This window comes from Netta rufina, assembly GCF_964035555.1.
Source record: "Netta rufina genome assembly, chromosome: 1".
Taxonomy (NCBI): Eukaryota; Metazoa; Chordata; class Aves; order Anseriformes; family Anatidae; genus Netta; species Netta rufina.
The window spans coordinates 643,216-663,187 of NC_140123.1; the positions used below are offsets into that span (position 1 = coordinate 643,216).

Consider the following 19,972-nt stretch of genomic DNA (forward strand, 5'->3'; position numbering starts at 1 on the left):
AAGGTTTCTCCTACAGACACGGGTGATCCCAGCAGGAAAATGCAGCCCATGCCTGCAAGAGGCCCGTCAGACAAACACAGCGCTTTGTGGCAGGATGCCTCTCCGGCTGCAGAGCTGCTGGGTTACACCAGAGGCAACCTGTTGCTGTGTCTGGCTGATCATACCAGCAACAATTTAAACAGCATAAACTCTGGCTCAGGTTGATGTGTATCTCTGCTGTTTGATGCTGAGCAGATACCGTTCCTCTCACTTAACAGCCGCTGAGGTTTGCAGTGTTACTTACAGAGAGGAGGCCCAAAGAGCACAGTGTCGAGAGCTTTCAGCTGCAGTTTCTGCCTGTGGCTTCTGTCTGTCATTTTCAGAACAGTTCCCATCATGGTAGCGTTGTTTACGGCTAGCCTGTAAAAAAAAAAAGAATGAGGCACGGTCATATCCATCTGAATTAATAACTGCCCATAATTAGTGACATGGAAACTAGAGGAGGAGAAATGTGATGAACAGGACCAATAAACTACCTGCTTAGACCATCAGGACAAAAGAAATCCCTCAAATAAAGTTGTTTCTTATAAAGAAGATCTGTATCAAAGTGTTAAACAGCATCATGGCAGTGTTTAAGAACCATTTGGACTGTGCTCTCAGCCATATGGCCTGAATTTTTGGGTAGACCTGTGTGGAGCAAGGAGTTGGACTCACTGATCCTTAGGGGTCCCTTCCAACTCGGGATATCCTTTGATTCTACGATCATCTTTGGCTTCAGTTAGAGAGGATAAAAAAGTATGGCCATGCCTATTTTATTTATCCTGACAACCTAAACTACTGACATAATTATTTTATTAAATCAATTTCCACTGATAGCCTTTGACACCTGACTATAGGGACATACTTCCCACACAGAAGAAACCTGAGCACACACCTTGCACTGCCTTGAACACCTTTTTTTTTTTTTTTTTTTTTTAAACTTATCCGTCAGTTTATAGGTTCCTGTACAGAGAGAATAACCTTTACCCAAAAAGCTGCACTCAGATTTTTCAAGTTTGTCATGAGTTTAAGCCACTTTACAGCCAGCACTTCTCTTGAGGATCTTGTGGGTTTGAAGTCTCCTTTGCTGGAGCATCAAGAGGCATGAATTAACAGCACGTACCAGTGCTGGGTGGTGCAGAGACACACACCTACCCCTGAGCCAGTGCCCCTGAACTTCTAGATGCAACCCAGCAAGCAGAGATCATCCCTTTGCTGAGGATGATGACCAATGACAGAGAAGCCTGGTGACTTCCCTGGGATTATGAAGGAAATCTGTGGCAGAGCCAGGACGTCACCTAGATCTGTTTTGCTCTAGCTCGGGGTTTTAGCTCTGAAAACACAGCTCGGGCATATGCAGACTGATGAACTCTGGTCCCAAACCAGCACGGACAGCATTTCCAACCACACCGCTCAAACTGCAGCCTCTCCTTTCACCCACAGCAGGTACCTGCCCACTTACAGCTAAATCAATCCCTGCAAAGAACACTGCAGCAGAGCCAAACCCTCCAAGTGTAACTGAAGCAGAACAGGAATCTTACGTGGCTCTGCACACGCAGATGAACTGCACACGATGTTATGAGCCACCTCAAGTCTGTTCTTCTCCCTGGCATGCCTCCCACAGACTACGCAGTGAGCACTGACCTGGGCATGGCATGTCCACTCAGCTGCAGCTTTCTGAAGGTCTCTTCGTACTGCGGCAGCTCGACATAGGTAATGAGCCACTGAACCACCTCGTCAACCGTCCAGTTATACACTGTGGGTAGAAAACATGCAAGCAGCTTAGGATTTTCACCAAGCAACTAAAATCATCAAGTCAGCAACAACAGCATAACCAGTTACTTCCCCGGATACACCTCTTCCTATTGCCTTCAGCAAAGGGAAAACATTTGTAGAGTTGAAACAGATACATTCCTACAAAACATGCAGTGAGTCAGCATCGGAGGCCATGAGATCTCAAGGGCTGTTATACCAGGAATGTACCAGTGGCCGAGGTCCTCTGGGAGCCCCAAAGTACACGCAGGTGGTAAGGGAAACTGCTTAGCTTTCTGTCATCCAAGTGATATTGCTGCTGTCTCCTAACTGCCAGCAAAGCACGTTTGTCCAGGGGAACCTTTCTGTGCAGTGGCCTCACCTGCCTCGTGGATTTCCATCATGCGCGGTCAGCCTGGGAGCCCTGCTTTGAGGGGCTTAACATCAACACTGAGAGACACATAAAGCTCAAATACCAGGATAACAAAACCATTGGGAAGGGAGCTTCTGCCTTTCCAGCTTAGTTCTGCTGTACTTACAGCAGCAACGTGAAAGCAAAGGAAATCAGGCAACATAATCTTACATTGGGGTTGTTATTTTGCAATGCTTTAATTTATCAGCTTCTGCCTTTGCTGAGCGTGGGCTGAGTTCTCGGGGCATTTACCCAGCCTCCAGCAGCTCACAGAGCTCTGTGCTGGACGCCCACTCTGCCGGTCACTGCCTCGCACCCAGCCCAGCGTCCTCCAGGCTGACTCACGCGCGGTTTCCAACAGCCAAGAGGAGAAAAGACCCATTTACTACTGGCTTAAAGGGCTGTGTCAACACTGAACTCAAAGCTTCGTGGCCCCGTCTTAAATGTCAACAGTGATTTGCCCCACAAATATGAGAAGCATCTTCCAAATCACTCCAGCGAGCTCGGTGCCTCCAACAGCAGGATGACAGAACCGACGGGACGAGAGCCAGGAGTTCAGCAGGAGACAGCAAGGCTTCAGAAGAAGGTACAATCCTCACGTAAACTTGCAAAATGATTCATAGGTGCATGTTCGGAAACGCAAAGCTTTAGGAAACTCCCTGTAGTTACAGTCCCTGGACCACAAACTGTGGGAAACTCATTTCTGTGGCCAGAAGCAAGATGTGAAACTGAAGCTGGGAGGGAAAGCGGTGCCTGTGGCCGTGCCCAGCGCAGCAGGACAGCCCAGCTGCACCCACAGAGCCCCCCAGGCCAAGGGGCCCACGGGAGGCAGAGACTCAAGCAAGCTCTGAAGCACCTGGGCACCCTGCTAGCCCCATCTGCTCCACGCTGGAGGCCCCCAGAGGGTCCCATTGGGCTGCACGGCCACGGCAGGGGCACGACAGCATGCACTCCGCCGCGTGAAGAGATGGAGGCTGCGCCTGCTCTGCACCCTGCCCGCAGGCCATCTCCTGCTTCAAAGAGCCCCACGTACCGAGGGATTTATATAAATCAAAGCCAAGCCATTGTAAAAGCACCCCAACCTTTCGGAAAAGGGATGCAGGGAATGGGCACACGTGTCCTGGACACGCCTCGAGTGCTGTGTCAATGCTGCCCTTCGCAGCCGCACAGAGCCCTGGCCTTCTCGCCAGCTTCTACTGTTTTACAGCTCGCTTTCAAACGCCCGGATTAGTCTCCAAACGAGACCACTTTTGGAACCAGTCATTAATTTTATCAGCCAGATACGCAGAACAATGAGAAAGAAAAGCAGCGCGCTAATTACATCCCCCAAAACAAGAGCCGTACCACAGGAGCTGCACGCAGAGCAATGCCACTTCCTGCACTTGTCAGCAACAGGAAGAGAGCAAAAGCAGCTCCGCAATTAAGGGACCCGGGGAGTATCCCGGGACGGTCTCCTCCATCCCCTAATGGCTTCTGTGCTTACCCAACCAACGCTGAAATGCACTTCTGGCAAAGTCATCTGTAATCAGCCGCACCACAGAGTGAATATTTCTGACACAAGGCTTCCCCTGAACACAGCAGGCAGAGCGATTCGGGAGCGTCCTGCTGGCTCCAAGAGGCTTGGGCAAGAATTTTAACCATGTGGCTGCGCATCTCCGTGGGACAGGGAGTCTGGATAAACAATGCCAGGGCCGTGCCCAGAATCCCTGCACCTTCAGACAGCCCTTCAAAGAACGTGGTCCTGGGACTGGGAGAGATGGTAACGTGCCTCCAGCTGTACCTACACAGGGCTTTGAAGGCACTGAGCACATCCCATCCCTGGGTAATTTAAAAGCCGAGGCTGACAAATCACATGCAAATGGTACAGGACACGAAGGAGAAATGGAAAACTTGATAAATTCATCAGAAGACTAAAAGCCATTTTTTCAAGCAAGAGGTGTTCATAACATTATCTGATCTTGGAGGACAGAGGGAAGGGAAAAGACTACAGGTGAATTGATCAGCAGCAATTAAAACTATCAGGATAAAAAAAGATGTTCTCAGTCTTAAGAGCAGCAAATAGCATACTGAATAGAAAAGGACAACTGAGGAGCAAAATGCAGTCACTGGCAGAAATGGTCCATGCCACAGATCACAGGAAACCCCCAGTATATCAAGAATAAAAGTTTCTAACACAGAAAGAAGGGGGAGGGGTGAGTTTTAAGATTTCTCAAAGCAGAAATTCTAAAATTCTGGTCAGGGAAAAAATGAAAGTGAAATTGTGCCAAGAAGTCCCAGTGAACCTAAAAACTTCTTCAAAAATTCAGAAGTTTTAGGGAGTTTCCCACCAGGGACTGAACTTTCACCACCTCCCTGGACTAAGCTGCTGAGAAGAACAAAACCATTTAATGAACTTGCAGCTTACGTCTATGTTGAATGCATTTATGTACACTTTAGCATTTTGGGATTTTATTCTACCTTTTTTGCACTAGTTTAAGGAGCATCTCAAGTTCAGCAAATTTCTTCTCAGGGAAATACAATCTGTAGAAAAACTCCCACACAGCTCTATTTAATATGTAGGATGTTAGTACCCCATAAAACATCAGCTGAAACTAGAATTTAAAGGAGAAACTGGAATAGGGCAGTATTTGGATCTATTTTAACACGTTTATAGGAGTAGAGAAAGAAAAACAATTTAGGCTTTTATGGCTGTACTCAGATGCCAGCACTAACAGTTGGAAAGAACCAAGAGCAAAAAAATGCAGAAATGCCCAAAAGAAGGAAGCTGGAAAAATAACTTAGAGAAGGCAGCAAAAGCAGAATAAGAGTATTTTCCCTGTGATGTACACACAGCCCTTTGTAGCAAGGAGTGTGTGTGTGTGGTTATTTAGATTATTTAATTTTGCTTGTGTTTTTTATTTTTTTACCTTCAGATGTCTTCCAGGCCTTCCAAAGATCTTCCACGCTAATGAGCTTGTCTTCTCCATGGAAAGTGCTGTGCTTGACCGTTGGGTCATGGTAATTCAAGTCCTCTCTCAAGAACTAGGAGAAGAAGAAAGAGCAGGATTATTCTTCGATTCATCATTTAGACAACAGGAGAGTTAAGAAGTATTTCACCTTACAATTACTATTACATCCGCATGTTGTCACGGAACACTTTCTGTAGCAAAGCCCTACAGCTCTGGGTTGCAGCACCTCAGGCTTTATTCACTCAGACTAAAACTACATCATCTGCCTGGCTGAGTTGCTGTAAGAAACACTGCCACTACTGAACACCTGCAGCTTGTTGGAGCTGCATGCATTTATCTCTACTTCCAGTCTCACAGTTGCATTTTGCCTCCTTTTTCATGCTGGGGAGGCTGCCCCTGGCCTGGAGCTGGTGGCGAGAGCCCAGCAGGGCCCCGAGGTGCGGGAGGGCCTGGAGCACCTCTGCCGTGCTCTGCCACGGCTTCTGCAGTACCTCTGGCACTTGGGAAGACAAGCCAGGCAATAACCAGCAAGTACTTATGTTAAATTAATATTACATTGATTTTAATACAGATAAACACAGAGTACCAGAATAACATGACCTGTGCTGTGGGGATTGCAGACTTTTCTCCGGATTGTAACCGCTCCCAGAATTCAGCTAAATGGTAGAGTGGAACCGACTTGACGCCAGTGGGGTAACAATGAAAATAAAATAATTATTATTACTGGATGGGATTTGCAACTCCAAACGAAAGCTGAAGCCCGTGCTGTCCGCAGGGGCCGAGGTGTGTTCCCTCTGGAGGCCGCAGGGAGGGCAGCGCCTTGCTTTCGTGGAGGCAGCCTCCTGGTCCCCGCGGGCTCCACTGGTCACAGCGGGCTTACCGGGACAAAGCAGCTCCCAGCACATTTCCTGAAAAGTTAAGTCCAGTGGCTTACTCAATTAAATGAAAAATAATGAAAAAAAAGGAGACTGCGGTGACGTAAAGGACAGCCCACGAGCTCACTGTGCCGGTGCTTGCAGCCTGCATTCCCAGTCCCCAGATGCTCCCGGGCGGTTTGTGGGGTCAATATTTGCCTTTTGCTTAAACCGTTCTCCATTTCCATTTTTGCTTCCTGTACGTTAATATGGTGCAACCAAATCACAGGCAAAACAGCAACAGCAATGGAAAAGACGAGTGGCACCCACGGCAATCAGGTGTTAGGAGCGGTGAGGGCTGCTGCTGGTGCTGCCGGCTGGGCCACTGAAGAATATTTGTGTCCTGTCATCGCTGTCTGCAGCCAGATCAGAGCTCACTGAGGGAGCACATCCCTCACAACAGCATCTTTCTTTCGTTCCCATCCTCCTCGAATCTCAGGGGAAGATGGGGCAGAAACGGGAGACACCAAGGAAAAGTGAAGAAAATCATCAGAAAAAATGGAGAGAGTGGGAAAGTCTAGCAAGGTTTGGGACGGCACTCTGGGTAGGAGGAGTTCAGGAGATGGGAGGCAAGCACGAGTATGTGAACACGGAACAGAGGGAAGGAGATGGCTCACATTCCAGTTCCTAGTACAACAACTAAATTAAAAGACAATTTCACATGTAAATCCCTACCTGCACTCACTGACTCACTGTGTGATTACCAAGCAGATTTCTGTTCACGTTTTTTTTAAGGTGAGGAGTGTAACAGAATTATTTCAAAAGCTATCTGTGCATAAATAGATTGTATTTCAATAGTATATTGGATATTAAAAATATCCACAGCAATTTTAACCTTCTGAACTCTTCACAAGCCCACTCGGGGCGCTGCCAATGCCAGCGCCAGGTGTCTGTAGCTGGAGCCTCTCGGTGATCTGCCCTCTTCTTTCCAGCTTGCAGAAAGCATTAACTCCCAAAAAATAAAAATAAAAATAAAAAAAGCTTCTTGCAGAAGCGTTAGCTTCCTTCCCACGTTGTCACGGAGCACACAGGACACCAAACCCTCCAGGAAGCTGCAGCACGTGCAGCCCAGTGCAGCCGGGCCCCGGTCTGCCTCCCGCTGCTGTGACCTACAGGGCCGGCAGCAATGTCACCCGGCGTCACACACCGGGTGGCTGCGAGCTCCCACCGGGACGCGGGGATCAGCTGCCGCTCTGTAAATTTAGCTCGGGGAGCGCAGGGAGGGAAAGTGATCCCTCCCTCCCAGCTCCCTGCAGCACCCGGCATCCGAAGGAGCCCGCGGCACGCTCGCGGTGCTGCCAGCGCTGGGATGGGAGTCACAGAGGGGCATGGGGTGGAGGGGGCCTTAAAGACCACCCGGGCCAGCCGCCTGCCCCAGGATGAGGGGATCCACCTCTCACTGGATGCAGGATGCAGCCACTGCCCCCTCCGACACGCCGGTCATGCCATGCCTGCATGGCTGGGAATGCTCAGGGAGCGGCGCCGCATGCACCAAAGCCCAGGGAAATGCCAAGAGCAGCTTTTCTCCGAGTGTCTTCTATGGAAAGGGTAAGAAACAGAAGTGCAAACAGAGCAAGTCAGCCAGAGCTTGCCTCGACTGGTCTTCTCGGAGAGCTGGTCCTGCCTGGCAACTGGGGTCTCTGCAGGGCTGCTGGTGTCACTCGCTGTCTCCAACCCACGTCAGAAAATTGGAATATTTTCAGCTGTAGCGGGTACGACAGCTTCTGACCTGCTAACTCCGTATCCAGCAGCATCAGAAATGTTCTGAACCTGGTGCAGACCATGACTGCTGCACCCACCACATGCTGCCAGCCAGCACAGGTAAATACGAATAAATACAGCTCCTGCTCTGCACGCTGACGTGCCCGCAGCTCTCAGGGCACTTCTCCCACCTGCTGCATGAACAGTTTTCTAGCTGGAAGTTGTATGGCTCTCATTTTTTCCCCACCGGAGAAAACTCCTCAGAGATTTCACACCCACAGACAACTGTCCCGAGCACGTACACGATGTGCATTTTAACACGTGTATGTGGAATAGCCGTGGGATACCCAGATGGCCAAACACCCAGCGGAAGGACCAGCACACAGAATACCAACCTCAAACCCTTACAGAGCACTGAGGACACGCTGCTGGTGCTATCCCTGGAGACCCAAAACCCAAAGTCCTGGACAAGTGTCTCTGGGTGGCCCTGCCCGGGCTGGGGCTGGAGCAGGAGACCTGCAGAGGGCTGCCAGCCCCAGCCAGCCTGTGAACGCAGAGGCCAGGAGGTTTCTCACCACGTTCAGCCAGACAAAACCTCCACCATCAGGTGGAGGACCCCCCAGACACCAACTACAGCATCTTCTCAGGGTTATGGGACCTGGTCAGACACCCGTGTTTTAATTCTCCACCAGCTCATTATTCTCCCCTCTAAAAGGGGCAGGGATCTGGGGCTGCACGGGTTCTTTGGTTCATACAAGCCCCTGGTCTCGGAGGCTGAAAGCACACCCAAAACTCAGCAGTTCCATGAAGAATGATTTTCTGGAGATTAGCCTTGTGCTTTCTAATCTGCAGAAACCCTGACTGCCCGCAGGACCCCTGTGTCTCCTCCCCAAACCTTCAGCCCCCTCCCACGTTCCCAAATCCCACCAGCTGCACAGGGCAGGGGTGCCCCACGAGCACCAGCTAAATGAGCGTGTGCTACATGAGCAGAACAGGCTAACAGCAGAGCTCATGCAGCCTGCCCCCAGGTAGCGTGCGGTTTTCCAGTCTTCTGAGCTCCTGATTTTCACGAAAAGTTGCAGGAAACTTCTGTCTTCAAGACCTCTTTCTCACTAACGTGCCTGAAGCGAGACAACAGATCAGAAATTATGAGGAGCTGGGGAGTGACAGAGCGGTAACAGAAACCCTGTTTCCTTAGGAAACCAGGCTAAAAGCGTCGGAGAGAGCCGTCGATTTAAACCTAAATCAGAGTAGCCCCTAAACAGCCGGAGCTGCCTTTTGAGTGAGCGTGAAGAGCAGAAATAGATCGCTAATTAGAAGATCTCCCCACGAGGGATAGCTCTTTCATTTTAATTGAGGCCACTGATGTCATCTTAAACTTCATTGAAAATTCAATCCAGAAAGGAAAGATGCCGCGATGGTTTAAGGACAGCATGAAGCTGTTGGACGAAATCTCACGCACCCTACCTATAATTAGAACAGCTTAAAGATAAACTTATCATCTGCCTCTCACTCCCTTTCTGCACAATCTTAACCCAAACACAATATATCTGTAACTTACCCCGGAGAGAAAGGGCCAAAACAACAAACCCAAGGTCAAGGTTCCCAGCTGCAGCTCTCACCACGAGCATCCCTCCTGGTGCCACACGGCGCGGGCCGAGGGACAGACCTGGCCCGGTGGGCAGCATTGCAGCACGAGCCCTGTGCTGTAAGGGCTGCGGGACCTCTGCCCTCCGCTGGAGCTTGCAAATGCTTCTGGAGAACAGGTGATTAAAGCCAAGCTTCAAAATTACCTCAGCCTATCCTCAACAGAGGAAACGTGTTTTTTTTTTTTTTAATTAAAGCATTTGACATAAGATGAATCCGAAGGAGAAATGTGGTTTACCAGGCAACTCGTCCAACTAAGCTCAGCAGATCCCTGCAGGAGCGACCCACCACCAACACTGCTCCAGAACGACACGAAGATGTCAGCTCATTTTGTTCTGTCTCAAATTCACCCATAAAAAAATAAACCCCAAGTATACAAACCCCCACGGAGGGGAGCCTGCCCAGAGGAACTATTTGTGGTAGGGCACATTCTTCCAAACAATATCCCCAGCAGCTGTCCCGCAGCCAGAGACGGGGCTTTAAAACACGGTTACAGGGGACGGCGAGCGGCTCCGGCAGGAGCAGGCTGGCCAGAGAAACCTCTCAAAATGTGACCTTCGGGGGCTTCAAAGCCTTCACGACACGGCTAACTCAGCGCAGCTTTAACGTCAGCACAGGTCTTGAGCTCAGCAGGGGTGAGGCTCGCAGCCCCAGCACCGTTTCGCTGCCTGCACACGCACACGGGCACTCCCAGTGCGCCGCACGCTCATCAGCTCTGAAAGGGAAGCCAAGGAAAAAGATCTTCAGCCCCCAAAAAGATGCACCTGTGTGACGTCGGCTAGGTTACGCTGTGAGGCACGCAGGATTTTGCAAATATTCTCCCATCACAGAGCCACACATGAGAAGCACAGGACAGCTGGAGGCACGGCCCCGCTGCAGCCGTGACGGGGATTTGCTGACTCTCTGCTGAACCCACGCACGTGTCCCCTTGCTGCGTGGGGCCCGGGCTGGACGAGCACCAGCAGCACGGCACAGCAGCACTAGGAGCTACCTCAGCTCTCCTTGCACCACGTCTGAGAAAGAGAGCACGGCCACATGCACGGCCACGTGCATCCCCTGCCCTCCAGGAACCCCACACACCTCCGTGGGGACAGCGAGCTGCAGCCCCTGGGCGAGTGGCTGAGCGAAGAGCAGCCTCGAGGGAAAACACCACATTTTAGGAAATGCAGTTCAGAGCTTTTCATTTCACACAAGCGCAGCACCGCAGCTCTTCATTTGCTCAGGAAAGCTTTTCATTTGTTGTAATTGCTCCACCAAGCAGAATTTAGGCAGAGGAATGGCACCGCAGCACGGGAACAATCAGCCGAATCCACCCAGCAGGAGCACTCCACTGGCTCCCCGTAAGCGCTGCTTTCAGCTCGAGGCTGCCGTGCTGATTCCTGGGGGACTGCAATCCTCCCAGGAACAACAGGGGCCTCATCACGAGCAGCTTTGCCCCTGCTGCATTAGTTCATGTGGCAGGTTTCACCTCCCTGGACTTCCATTTCTGCATCTGGGAACTGTGAATAACGTGTCCTAGAGGAAGGCTTCTGGAGGACGGTGCAGCACTACGCAGGTGCTGTCGTTGCCTCCCTTTTGACATATGCATCAGAATGAGAGAAGAAAATGAAAAAGCTGTGGGTCCAGAAGCAGCGGGCTGCGTTTCTGTAAGCTGTCCGAGGGTCCTCAGGTTCCCCCAGCACCAGGCGGTGCAGCGCGTGCCCCAGGAGAGCGGCGGCACGGGGCTGCCAGGCTCACCACCCGCGTGCTGGGTACCGGGCCCAGCAGTGGCCCCTGTTTCCAATCCTTCCACGGCCAAGAATTCGGATCATTCGGCAGCCCTTGCTCCCAGCACAGCCTCGGTCGCGTGCCATGGACTTGGCACAAGACGTGTGCTGCCACCGTTCAAGAAGCTCCTGCAGCCCTCGAGCCAGACATCGTGCACCTGAGCCTTGCGAGCCACCCCTGCCCAGCCACTGGTTCTGCAACGGATCGAGGAATTGGGAAAACGGGGATCTTGTGGCTGCCAGGTCACCTTGGCAGCCTTTGTTCTTTTAACTTCCAACATTTGGAAGCCCTGAGCCTCTTGAACGAGCATCCACTGCAGCTGAGGAGACACTACAGACAGCGAAGCTTTCTCTTTTCAAGTAGTCACTATTCCTACTGTCACTATCACTCCTTCTATTGTCACTAAGGTAGGAAAAAAATTTTTTTTCTCTTTATTAAAATTATCAGCTAAAATTTCAATGACCAAGACAACAAAAAATAGTTTCTTTTTTCTGCAGTATGGACAAACGTGCTGTAACAGTTTCAGGTGGGTTGGTGTGTGCTGGGCCTGTCTGTGCTGGAGTTATGCTCCCTGCAGCAGCCACGCAGCGCTGTGCCCTGCACGTGCAGTTGCACAGCCCTGGTGTCCCAGCGCTGCTGTGCCTGCTGCTGAGCAGTGCTGGCACCGCACCAGGGCTCCTCCGACCCCCAGAGCCAGCAGGGCCGGGGAGGGGACATCACCAGGCAGCCGACCTAAACCACCAAAGGGATGTCCCATGCCCTGTGGTGTCACACTCGGCAATAAGAGGTGGGAAAGGGGAAGGAGAGGGGGGAGTCCCGTTGTGAAGACGTCTGTCCTCCCAAACAGTTGCTGTGAATACCGGGGCCCTGCTTCCCCGGACATGGCTGAACGTTGCTCGTTGATGGGAAGTAGAGAGTAATTTCTTTCCTCTCTGTGTTTCCACACAGCCTTTGCCTGTTTTTCTTTCCCCTCTTCCTTTTCCCTTTAATTAAACCATCCTTATCTCAACCCCTGAGTTGTTTTTTTCTTCCCAGTATACTTTCTTCTCTCCCTTTCCCTTTGAGGAGGAGAAGTGAGAGAGCAGCCGTGGGGGAGCTCAGCTGCCCACCTGAGCAAAACCACCACACGGTGAAATAATGGAGTAAATAAAAATACTAGAATGGGAAGGAGACAGCAGCCAGCATATTTGCTCATCGATATGGCAAAGAGAGGCTCAATCAGAATCAGACGGGTTTCCCAACTCCAGAGTTAAAAAAGAAAGCAATGCAATAATAACCACCACCTAAACAGATCTACCTGTCTTTCAGCCATGGAATAAATTGATAAAAGCTTGTATATAAAACAAAAATCAAGTGGCTAGAAACCCCTAACACAGGAGAGAAGTCATGCACACTAAAGATTACAGTACTGCAATACATTGTTTGGACCAGGAACTTGGATCACGATGGAACATTGCTTCCTTGCCAGATCAGATGGAAAGGACAGCCAGCAGCCTCCAGGCACCCCTGCCACATTAACACCGCCCGTAACGGAGCAGCCCTCCCGGGCCCTGTACGGGAGCAGAACTATGTGAGAGGACAGAAAAAGGGCTGAGTACGAACCTCATCACTCTCCTCCACGTCCACGTTGCCATTGGCATCGTCGTCCATCTGCTTGTGTATGTTGCGGACAGCCTCGAAGCTGAGCTGCTCGTCCTCATCGTGGCACAAGGGCTTGTCGATCCGGCAGAATTCTGCTGGGGGAGAAAACACCAACATGATGTAGCCTGTACCAAAAACCCGCCGCCTTGTTTGCTCATTAAACATCTGGTGTTTGGAAAAGCGTTCCCCGAACCCTACCCAGTATCCCAGTGCTCATTCACAGCAGGGTTAAGTGCAACTGCCAGATTGCCCATGAAACTTGTAATGCTAACAAGAAAGGACAGGCCATGGCCTGACCGAGGCTGCTCTTCTCCGGGTCATGCTCCCCACGTCCCCACACCACTGCTGCAGCACCGGGGCCAGGCACCACCAGCCCCGGCAGCAGGGTGTCCCGCAGCAGAGCTCCCCTCCTGCTACCAGCTCCGCGTCTCACGTGGAGGCTGCCAGTGCTGGCACGGCGTTTGGGAGCAGCAGTTGGACGTTTATGCAATACCCCAATTAAAAAAAAAAAAAAAAAGTTCGCCTTCTTCCTGATTATGAAATAGATTTTTCTGGCTTGTTTTCACATATTTTTCCACGTTTCAAGATTAACACCGCATATTTTGCTACATGCCTGAGTCCATGTGAGCACCAGTCAAGCTTGGCTCCCCCAGCCCATCTATGGTGCTGCTGCGTGGCGCTGTGTGACTCACTGCGACGGATGCACAAGCACAGGCAGCGGGCACCAAAAACATCCGCCAAAGGTGGGGTCCCCAACGGCACGTGGTAAGAAAAAAGCCTTCTGCTTCACAGAGGCTGCATGGATTCACTCTAAGCAGATAATGATTACGAATTATCCAGCGGTGACTGCTTGGAGATCAATGGGAAATCAGTTTAATAGCTCTTGGCCCAGCTCCCATTAGAAGCTCTCATGTTCCAAAAATCAGAGCTCCGAGTGAATTCCTCAGGATTTAGGCAGAAGAGCCCAAATGACTTAGAGCTCAAATCTCATTCCAACTCTGAAGATGATCCTTTCAAGACAAGACAAGCTTATTTGTGGGAAAAGTCACATTTCCTGCTGCTGCTACACATTCTGTATCTACTGCCAATAAACAAACCCTCACTCAGCTTGCTACCAAAGATTTGGACGGTTCTGTCTGTGACATCCTCACACAACCAGCAAGCAGTCAGACACACTACTGGTAGGAAAGACTTCTGAACATCAAATTCACCTGAGCTTAATTTTTTATTTATTTTTAAATCCATGTGATCTGGTTTGCAGATGGCACCAAGCTGGGGGGAAGTGTTGATCTGCCAGAGGGGAGGGAGACCCTGAGGGGGACCTGGACAGGATGGGTCGATGGGCAGAGGCCAAGGGATGAGGTTCAACATGGCTCAGTGCCGGGTCCTGCACTTTGGCCACAACAACCCCATGCAGCACTATGGAGGACAGAGGCTCAAATGCTGTGCAGAGGGAAAGGATCTGGGGGTGCTGATTAATGCTCACCTGAACACGAGCCAGCAGTGTGCCCAGGTGGCCAAGAAGGCCAACGGCATCCTGGTTGTGTCAGGAGCAGTGGGGCCTGCAGGGCCAGGGAGGTGCTCGTCCCCCTGGGCTCTGCTCTGCTGAGGCCACCCCTCGAGTGCTGGGTTCAGCTTTGGGCCCCTCACTCCCAGAAGGACATCGAGGTGCTTGAGCGGGTCCAGAGAAGGGCTCTGAAGCTGGGGAAGGGCCTGGGACACAAGTCCTGTGAGGAGCGGCTGCGAGAGCTTGGACTGCTCGGCCTGCAGGGGAGGAGGCTCCTGCTGGGGCAGGGGGCGAGCAGCAGCACCCAGGGGTGCCCCCAAGCAGGCTGGGATCCTGTTATCGCCCCGTTCTCCACGTGGAAGCACAGAGCCTCCCATACGGAGGACACCAGATTAACACCAGCTGATACCATGTGTATTTCCAGATCTCACAGAGAAACCCCATCCTTCATCCTCCCTGGACTGGCTGCAGAACCAAACCACACCTCGAACCCAGGCCAAACCACTTACACAAACACAGCCCCAGCGGAGCTGTTCCAGGAGCACGTTTTGCTCCTGCAGACAGGTTAATGTTAGAGGAGAACTTGTTGCCTCTGCAGAATGGAAAAAAAGGAACAAGTGCAGACCGTGTAGATTAAGACAGCAAACAGAAGCACACAAACTTATGCAAATACCATTGTTTTGTCTTGGCTTCTCTAGAATTTCCCGTATCTATGTAAGACCAGACGATCAAGCCAAGCAAATTGCAGTTGACTCTAAATCAGCTACCGAAGTTTCTAAACTTAGTGCAGGTTCAGCCGTAAGCCTACTCATTCTTAAATATTTCTAAGAATTCATTAAAACAAACACACACACACACACCTAGAAGCAGAATAGCATACGTTACGGCTGTTTTCCTACCGTAACTGTTGATTTTCTGTGTCTTACGTTCCTACACCAAATACGTGTCTCACAACCAGCTTTATTAGAGGTACGCTCCCCCAGTTAGGAGACAATAAAATACGGTGGCTTTAATTTCGAGGAACATAAGCCGAGGATTCAGAGTTAAAATTAAACTTTCCTTATTTGCAACAGTTTAAATTATGTACTTTATATTCTGCCTAAAACAAAACCACTCAAAAAACACTTAGATGAACGTCAGAGCATTATTCAAATCAGACCGAATTCTTACATTATGGTTGTGACCCCTCATTTCTGATGTCTTTATATATACACATACAAACAAATGTATTTAAGGTCTTAGCTATCGATCTTGCACTAGTGTTTTGAATACTGAATTAATTCAATATGCAAATGCATAATACAACCACATAACGTATTTTTTTTTGCTGGAAAATCCCTTTTCAAAGATGGTCAGTAGACCATCCCCGTGGGCTCTCCAGATGGCGTCCCTGCAGGCAAACAGCCAGCAGCCACGGCCACAGGTTCACCGTGACCTACACCTTCAGTTAGGTGACCTACACCTTCAGTTATGTGACCTACACCTTCAGTTACATGACCTACACCTTCAGTTACATGACCTACACCTTCAGTTACGCTTCCAAGCGGCACAACAAATCCTCCCCCAACAGGCACAGAGCACCAGGCCCCGGCATCTTGCAGCTATGCCAAGCTGGGCCCTGGACAGCATCACAGGCAAGCAGGTATTATCGAGGGGAGGCACGGGTCTTTGCTACAGAACTGGGAAAACTGATCGCCCTTGAGGGAACACCCGGAGGGCTGGTTGTGCAGCATGTCTTTGTGTGGCATTGAATCGTGAGGTTAATCTGCTGCTTCAAAAGAGCAGCAGCGAGAAGCCAGACTTCAGGCACACACACGTGCCCCAGGTGGTATTGATCCGGTAGATAATACCCCAACAGCAGTCCTCGGCTGGCTTTGTCCCACCGCAACCACCACATTTCCAAGGCGGCTATCAGTGCTGCAATGTAAACCTCACCAGGAGAAACTCCCAGCTGTGCAAACTTGGCCGACCAGGAATTTGCCTTAGCTAACAAGAAGCACCATGACCAGAAGCTGACTGTGGGGTGCATCCACCGCGGTCAGAACAAAGCCTCCCCACCGAGCTCCACCGTCCTGCTCCACCTCCTCGGCCACAGCCCCTCCACGCAGCCCCCTGACCCCGCTCAGGGGCTGGGAGCTCTCACAGGACGTTTTGAGGACACCGTGATCGATGGCATGACGTTTTTGCATCAGAACACTTCTGTGAGATACGGGGACTGCCAGGCCTGGAACTGGCAGAATTCAGGCTGAATTTATAGTTTATTAACTAGAAAGGTAAACATTTTTTAGCAGTCTCCTTCTTCTACTTTGTACAGCTGAAAAAAAAAAAAAAAAGGGAGGAGAAAATGTAGAAGAGTTCAGCTTTGGAAAAATCAGGCCTACTGTGCCTCGCTGCAGCTGGCAAACATCCAGCCCAGCAACACCCCGCAACCCAAAGCAGCAGCCAGGGACAACACCACACTCGGCAGGGTGTGAGAGGTGGTGCCAGTGTAGGTGACTCAGTGTGTCCCTGGTGGGGTGCCAGGAGACTTCTGTTCCTCTGCCCCACCTTGGGAGGCGGCATGGGGAGGCAAGGGTGGCCGACCATCGTGCAGGGCTGCACCGCGTTTTCAAAGGCTTCACGGCAACCAGGGTGAAAGGATTTCTTGACTGGGTACTTTCTGTTGGTCCTAATTGGAAAGGGAGAGGAACTTGGCAGAGTTATGTTAAATATTATTGGATGTCTTTACATGGCTTTGCGCAGATTTGGTTTTCCTCTCCTACCCTGTAAAAATTTGTTCCCTCCATGCTTTCTTCACAGCTATCACAAAGCTATCTAATATCTTTGGGAGGGGTCTTTTCTGCAGTGATTTGTCACGTTCATCTCCATGAAAGAGAGCAAGAAAACAGAATGTGATTGTATTCATACTGCCTTTGGGCTTGGCTTCAGCGGGAAAAACGAAATCAGGATAAAAGATACCTCACAAAATATTATGTGATCATCTTGTTCTGAACCTTATTATTATAGCAATTAATGTAGCAACACTGTGTCAAAGTTCAATTTATAGGGAATAAAAAGGTCATTTTATTAAAAAACGTGGCTTTATTCATATTAACAGTCTCCTAACCACATAACTCTTAAGCCCCAAACACGTCTCCAAGTGGTCTGTCCAGCACTCAGGCAACAAGACACACGCACTGAAGTGATCTTGCCCAGATTTCCTGCAACCACAATGATGATGTGTTGGTATTTGTAGCCCAAACACTAAGAATGAAGCATGACTGGAAATCTTTTTCTGTGCAAGTTCCAGAAAGCAATAAAGCAGCCCTTGCGAGAATGGCATGTGTTGATAACCAAGTAACAATCAACAGCAAGCAGGCTCATAAATACTGAGGAACTTGTTTGCATCAGGGCCAGAAAGAGCCTAAATAAGCCACGGGTGATTTAATCAGCAGAAGACCCAACACTGATAAAGAATGGTCACGAGGTTTCACCACAGGCCAGGAAGACAAGGTGCAGCTGTAAAAATACCCAAAATGGAGAAACAAAGACCGGGGCGAGCAACCTTGCCTAAGATTTATGTTAGGCTAAGCAAGATACTGAATCCAATAACCTGACCCTCCTAAATAATAGGGTAATAACCCTTGTCTCCTAAAGCCAGGTCCCCCCTTGGGTTCCTCCTGACACCGGGGGTGTGCCAGGCGGCCTCCCTTGTCCTCCAGGCCACCCAAAATGATGTTCTGCTTCAGGCCGCTGGGACACACACCCAACACGAGGCAGCTTCAGAGAGTGAAGGGCTTGAGCTGAGGGTGAAGTTGGTTTTGTTTAACTAACACCCTCCTCCTCCAGAAGGTCCTGCACCGATCCTTGCCTGTACAGACAGCGCTGGTCCCAGCACAGGCCCTGAGGTGTCAGAGGGAAGCCCAGCCCAGGCCAGGGTGGTGGCGTGACTCCGTGTCCCTTAGGGGCTGGCACCATGACCCGTCCTTCCCCCACCCTCCCATCCCACCTCTCTGAGGCAGCAGCAGCCTTTTGTCCCCTCAGGGGCTGTCGGCCTCCAGTCCTGTTCCTTATCTCCCCACCATCACCTCTGAATGATGGTGGGGAGCTCACTGCCATAAAGGCAAGCCCCTTTTCTCCCCATCCCCTGCAGGTGAGGGACGATGGCCTGCCCACGGGGTGCCACTAACACACGCCATCAGTCCATCCTGGACTCACACCGCCAGGCCTGGGGCCAGCAACCACCACAAAAGGCCTTTTGCCACCTCCCACCCAGGAGCAATCTCCCATCGCCCGGGGCCCTGGGTGCGGCCGCCCAGGAAGCCATCGACAGGCACTTAGGCCCAGGTGCTTGAATGACATCTAAACCACAAGGAATTTGGGCTGGTTTTAGAACAGATTAGAAAGTTTCCCCTCAGGAGAAATGGTGGGGAGGAGGTGGGCCCTATCTTCCAGTCCTAGCACCTCTCCCACAGCTGCCCAGAGAGGGGCTGGGGGCTCAACCGCGGGGAGGGGGCGAGCAGCAGCACCCAGGGGTGCCCCCCGCCTCAGCCACTCTGTCATCCTGTAGCACTGAAATATTTTATTCCAGATCTTTAATTTCTCATGGGAAATTCTCTCTAACGAGAATTCTGTTTGTTAAATTTCAGGTTCTCTCAATTTTCTTCTGCGAGGCCCCATTATCTTTCCAGTTACGCTGACACAATCGCAGCTGATTGTCCCCGGCAGCACCGAGCATTATAACAAGAACAGCCATCAGGACAGGATTAAATAGCAGTTTAACTGTAACAACCGTGATTTACATAACTTGCTCTTATAAACACTGAAATGGCAGCCAAAAAAAATAAAAATCTTATATTTTCATATATTTTGGGGAAAAGAATCGTTTACATCTTTCTGTTAATACAAACAAGGCCTCAACATAACTTTCTTGCTCGGGGTTCTTCCCATGAAACTCTAGTTTTCAGTAAAAAAATGCCAAGTACAACCTTAAAATTTTAACAAAAGCGTTTAAGGGTTTTGTAAAGAATGCACAGACAGGTTGCTGTTCTCACTGGGAGAGTGCAAAATGAAAGAGATGAGATTCTCTTCAAAGCTACAAAGCAGCAACATGGTGAGCAAGGCAAGAGAAGAGCAAAATAAGCATCGGTTCTCCAGCTCTAGTTGCCAAACAATAGAGCCTGACAAAGTTGTGAGTGTATAAGCATTTCCACCGTCTTAAAAATCCTCCCAGTATTTTTACACAGTTTTACACCGTACAGCTGGATATTATTTACTGTACAGGGAGCTGTCAGTCACTACTCTATTTTTACAATGCTTATCCATAAAGGCATGTGAAAACTCGTATACAAACCATTTTCCCAAAAGGTGAATTTGTCAAACGACACTGGGATTTCAACATGTTCCCTGGCCTGGTAACCTCTGTCCATTTGAACACGTTCCCTTGGCCACAGAACTCCTTCCTCTGGAGGCGCTGGAACAGGGCACAGAAATCCTTGCAAAATGCAATTCCTGTCATATCGAGAAACCACACACAGTCCGCTGGCACTGAAGACATGGACCTCATCCATCTTCACATCTCCTCCAAAGCTTCGAAACTCTAACCTGTTATTTTCATTGCAGCTTTAGTAGCTGAAAGGAGTTTCATCATGAGCAAAGAGAACATTCAAGCAACCTTCTTGCTCAA

The 19,972-nt window shown here is 50.2% G+C and overlaps 1 protein-coding gene across 3 annotated transcripts in view; it reads right to left on the bottom strand.

The window, feature by feature from the left end:
• Positions 1 to 19,972, bottom strand: part of STIM1 (stromal interaction molecule 1) — an 84,905-nt gene that overhangs the window by 39,491 nt on the left and 25,442 nt on the right. For all 3 annotated transcript variants that reach the window (XM_084293925.1, XM_084293924.1, XM_084293926.1), the window contains exons 2-5: positions 12,762 to 12,892; positions 5,089 to 5,203; positions 1,663 to 1,774; positions 284 to 399 (exon numbers count right to left, since the gene is read on the bottom strand). In XM_084293925.1, coding sequence (XP_084150051.1) covers positions 284 to 399; positions 1,663 to 1,774; positions 5,089 to 5,203; positions 12,762 to 12,892 — 474 coding nt within the window. The remainder of the gene's footprint in view (positions 1 to 283; positions 400 to 1,662; positions 1,775 to 5,088; positions 5,204 to 12,761; positions 12,893 to 19,972) is intronic.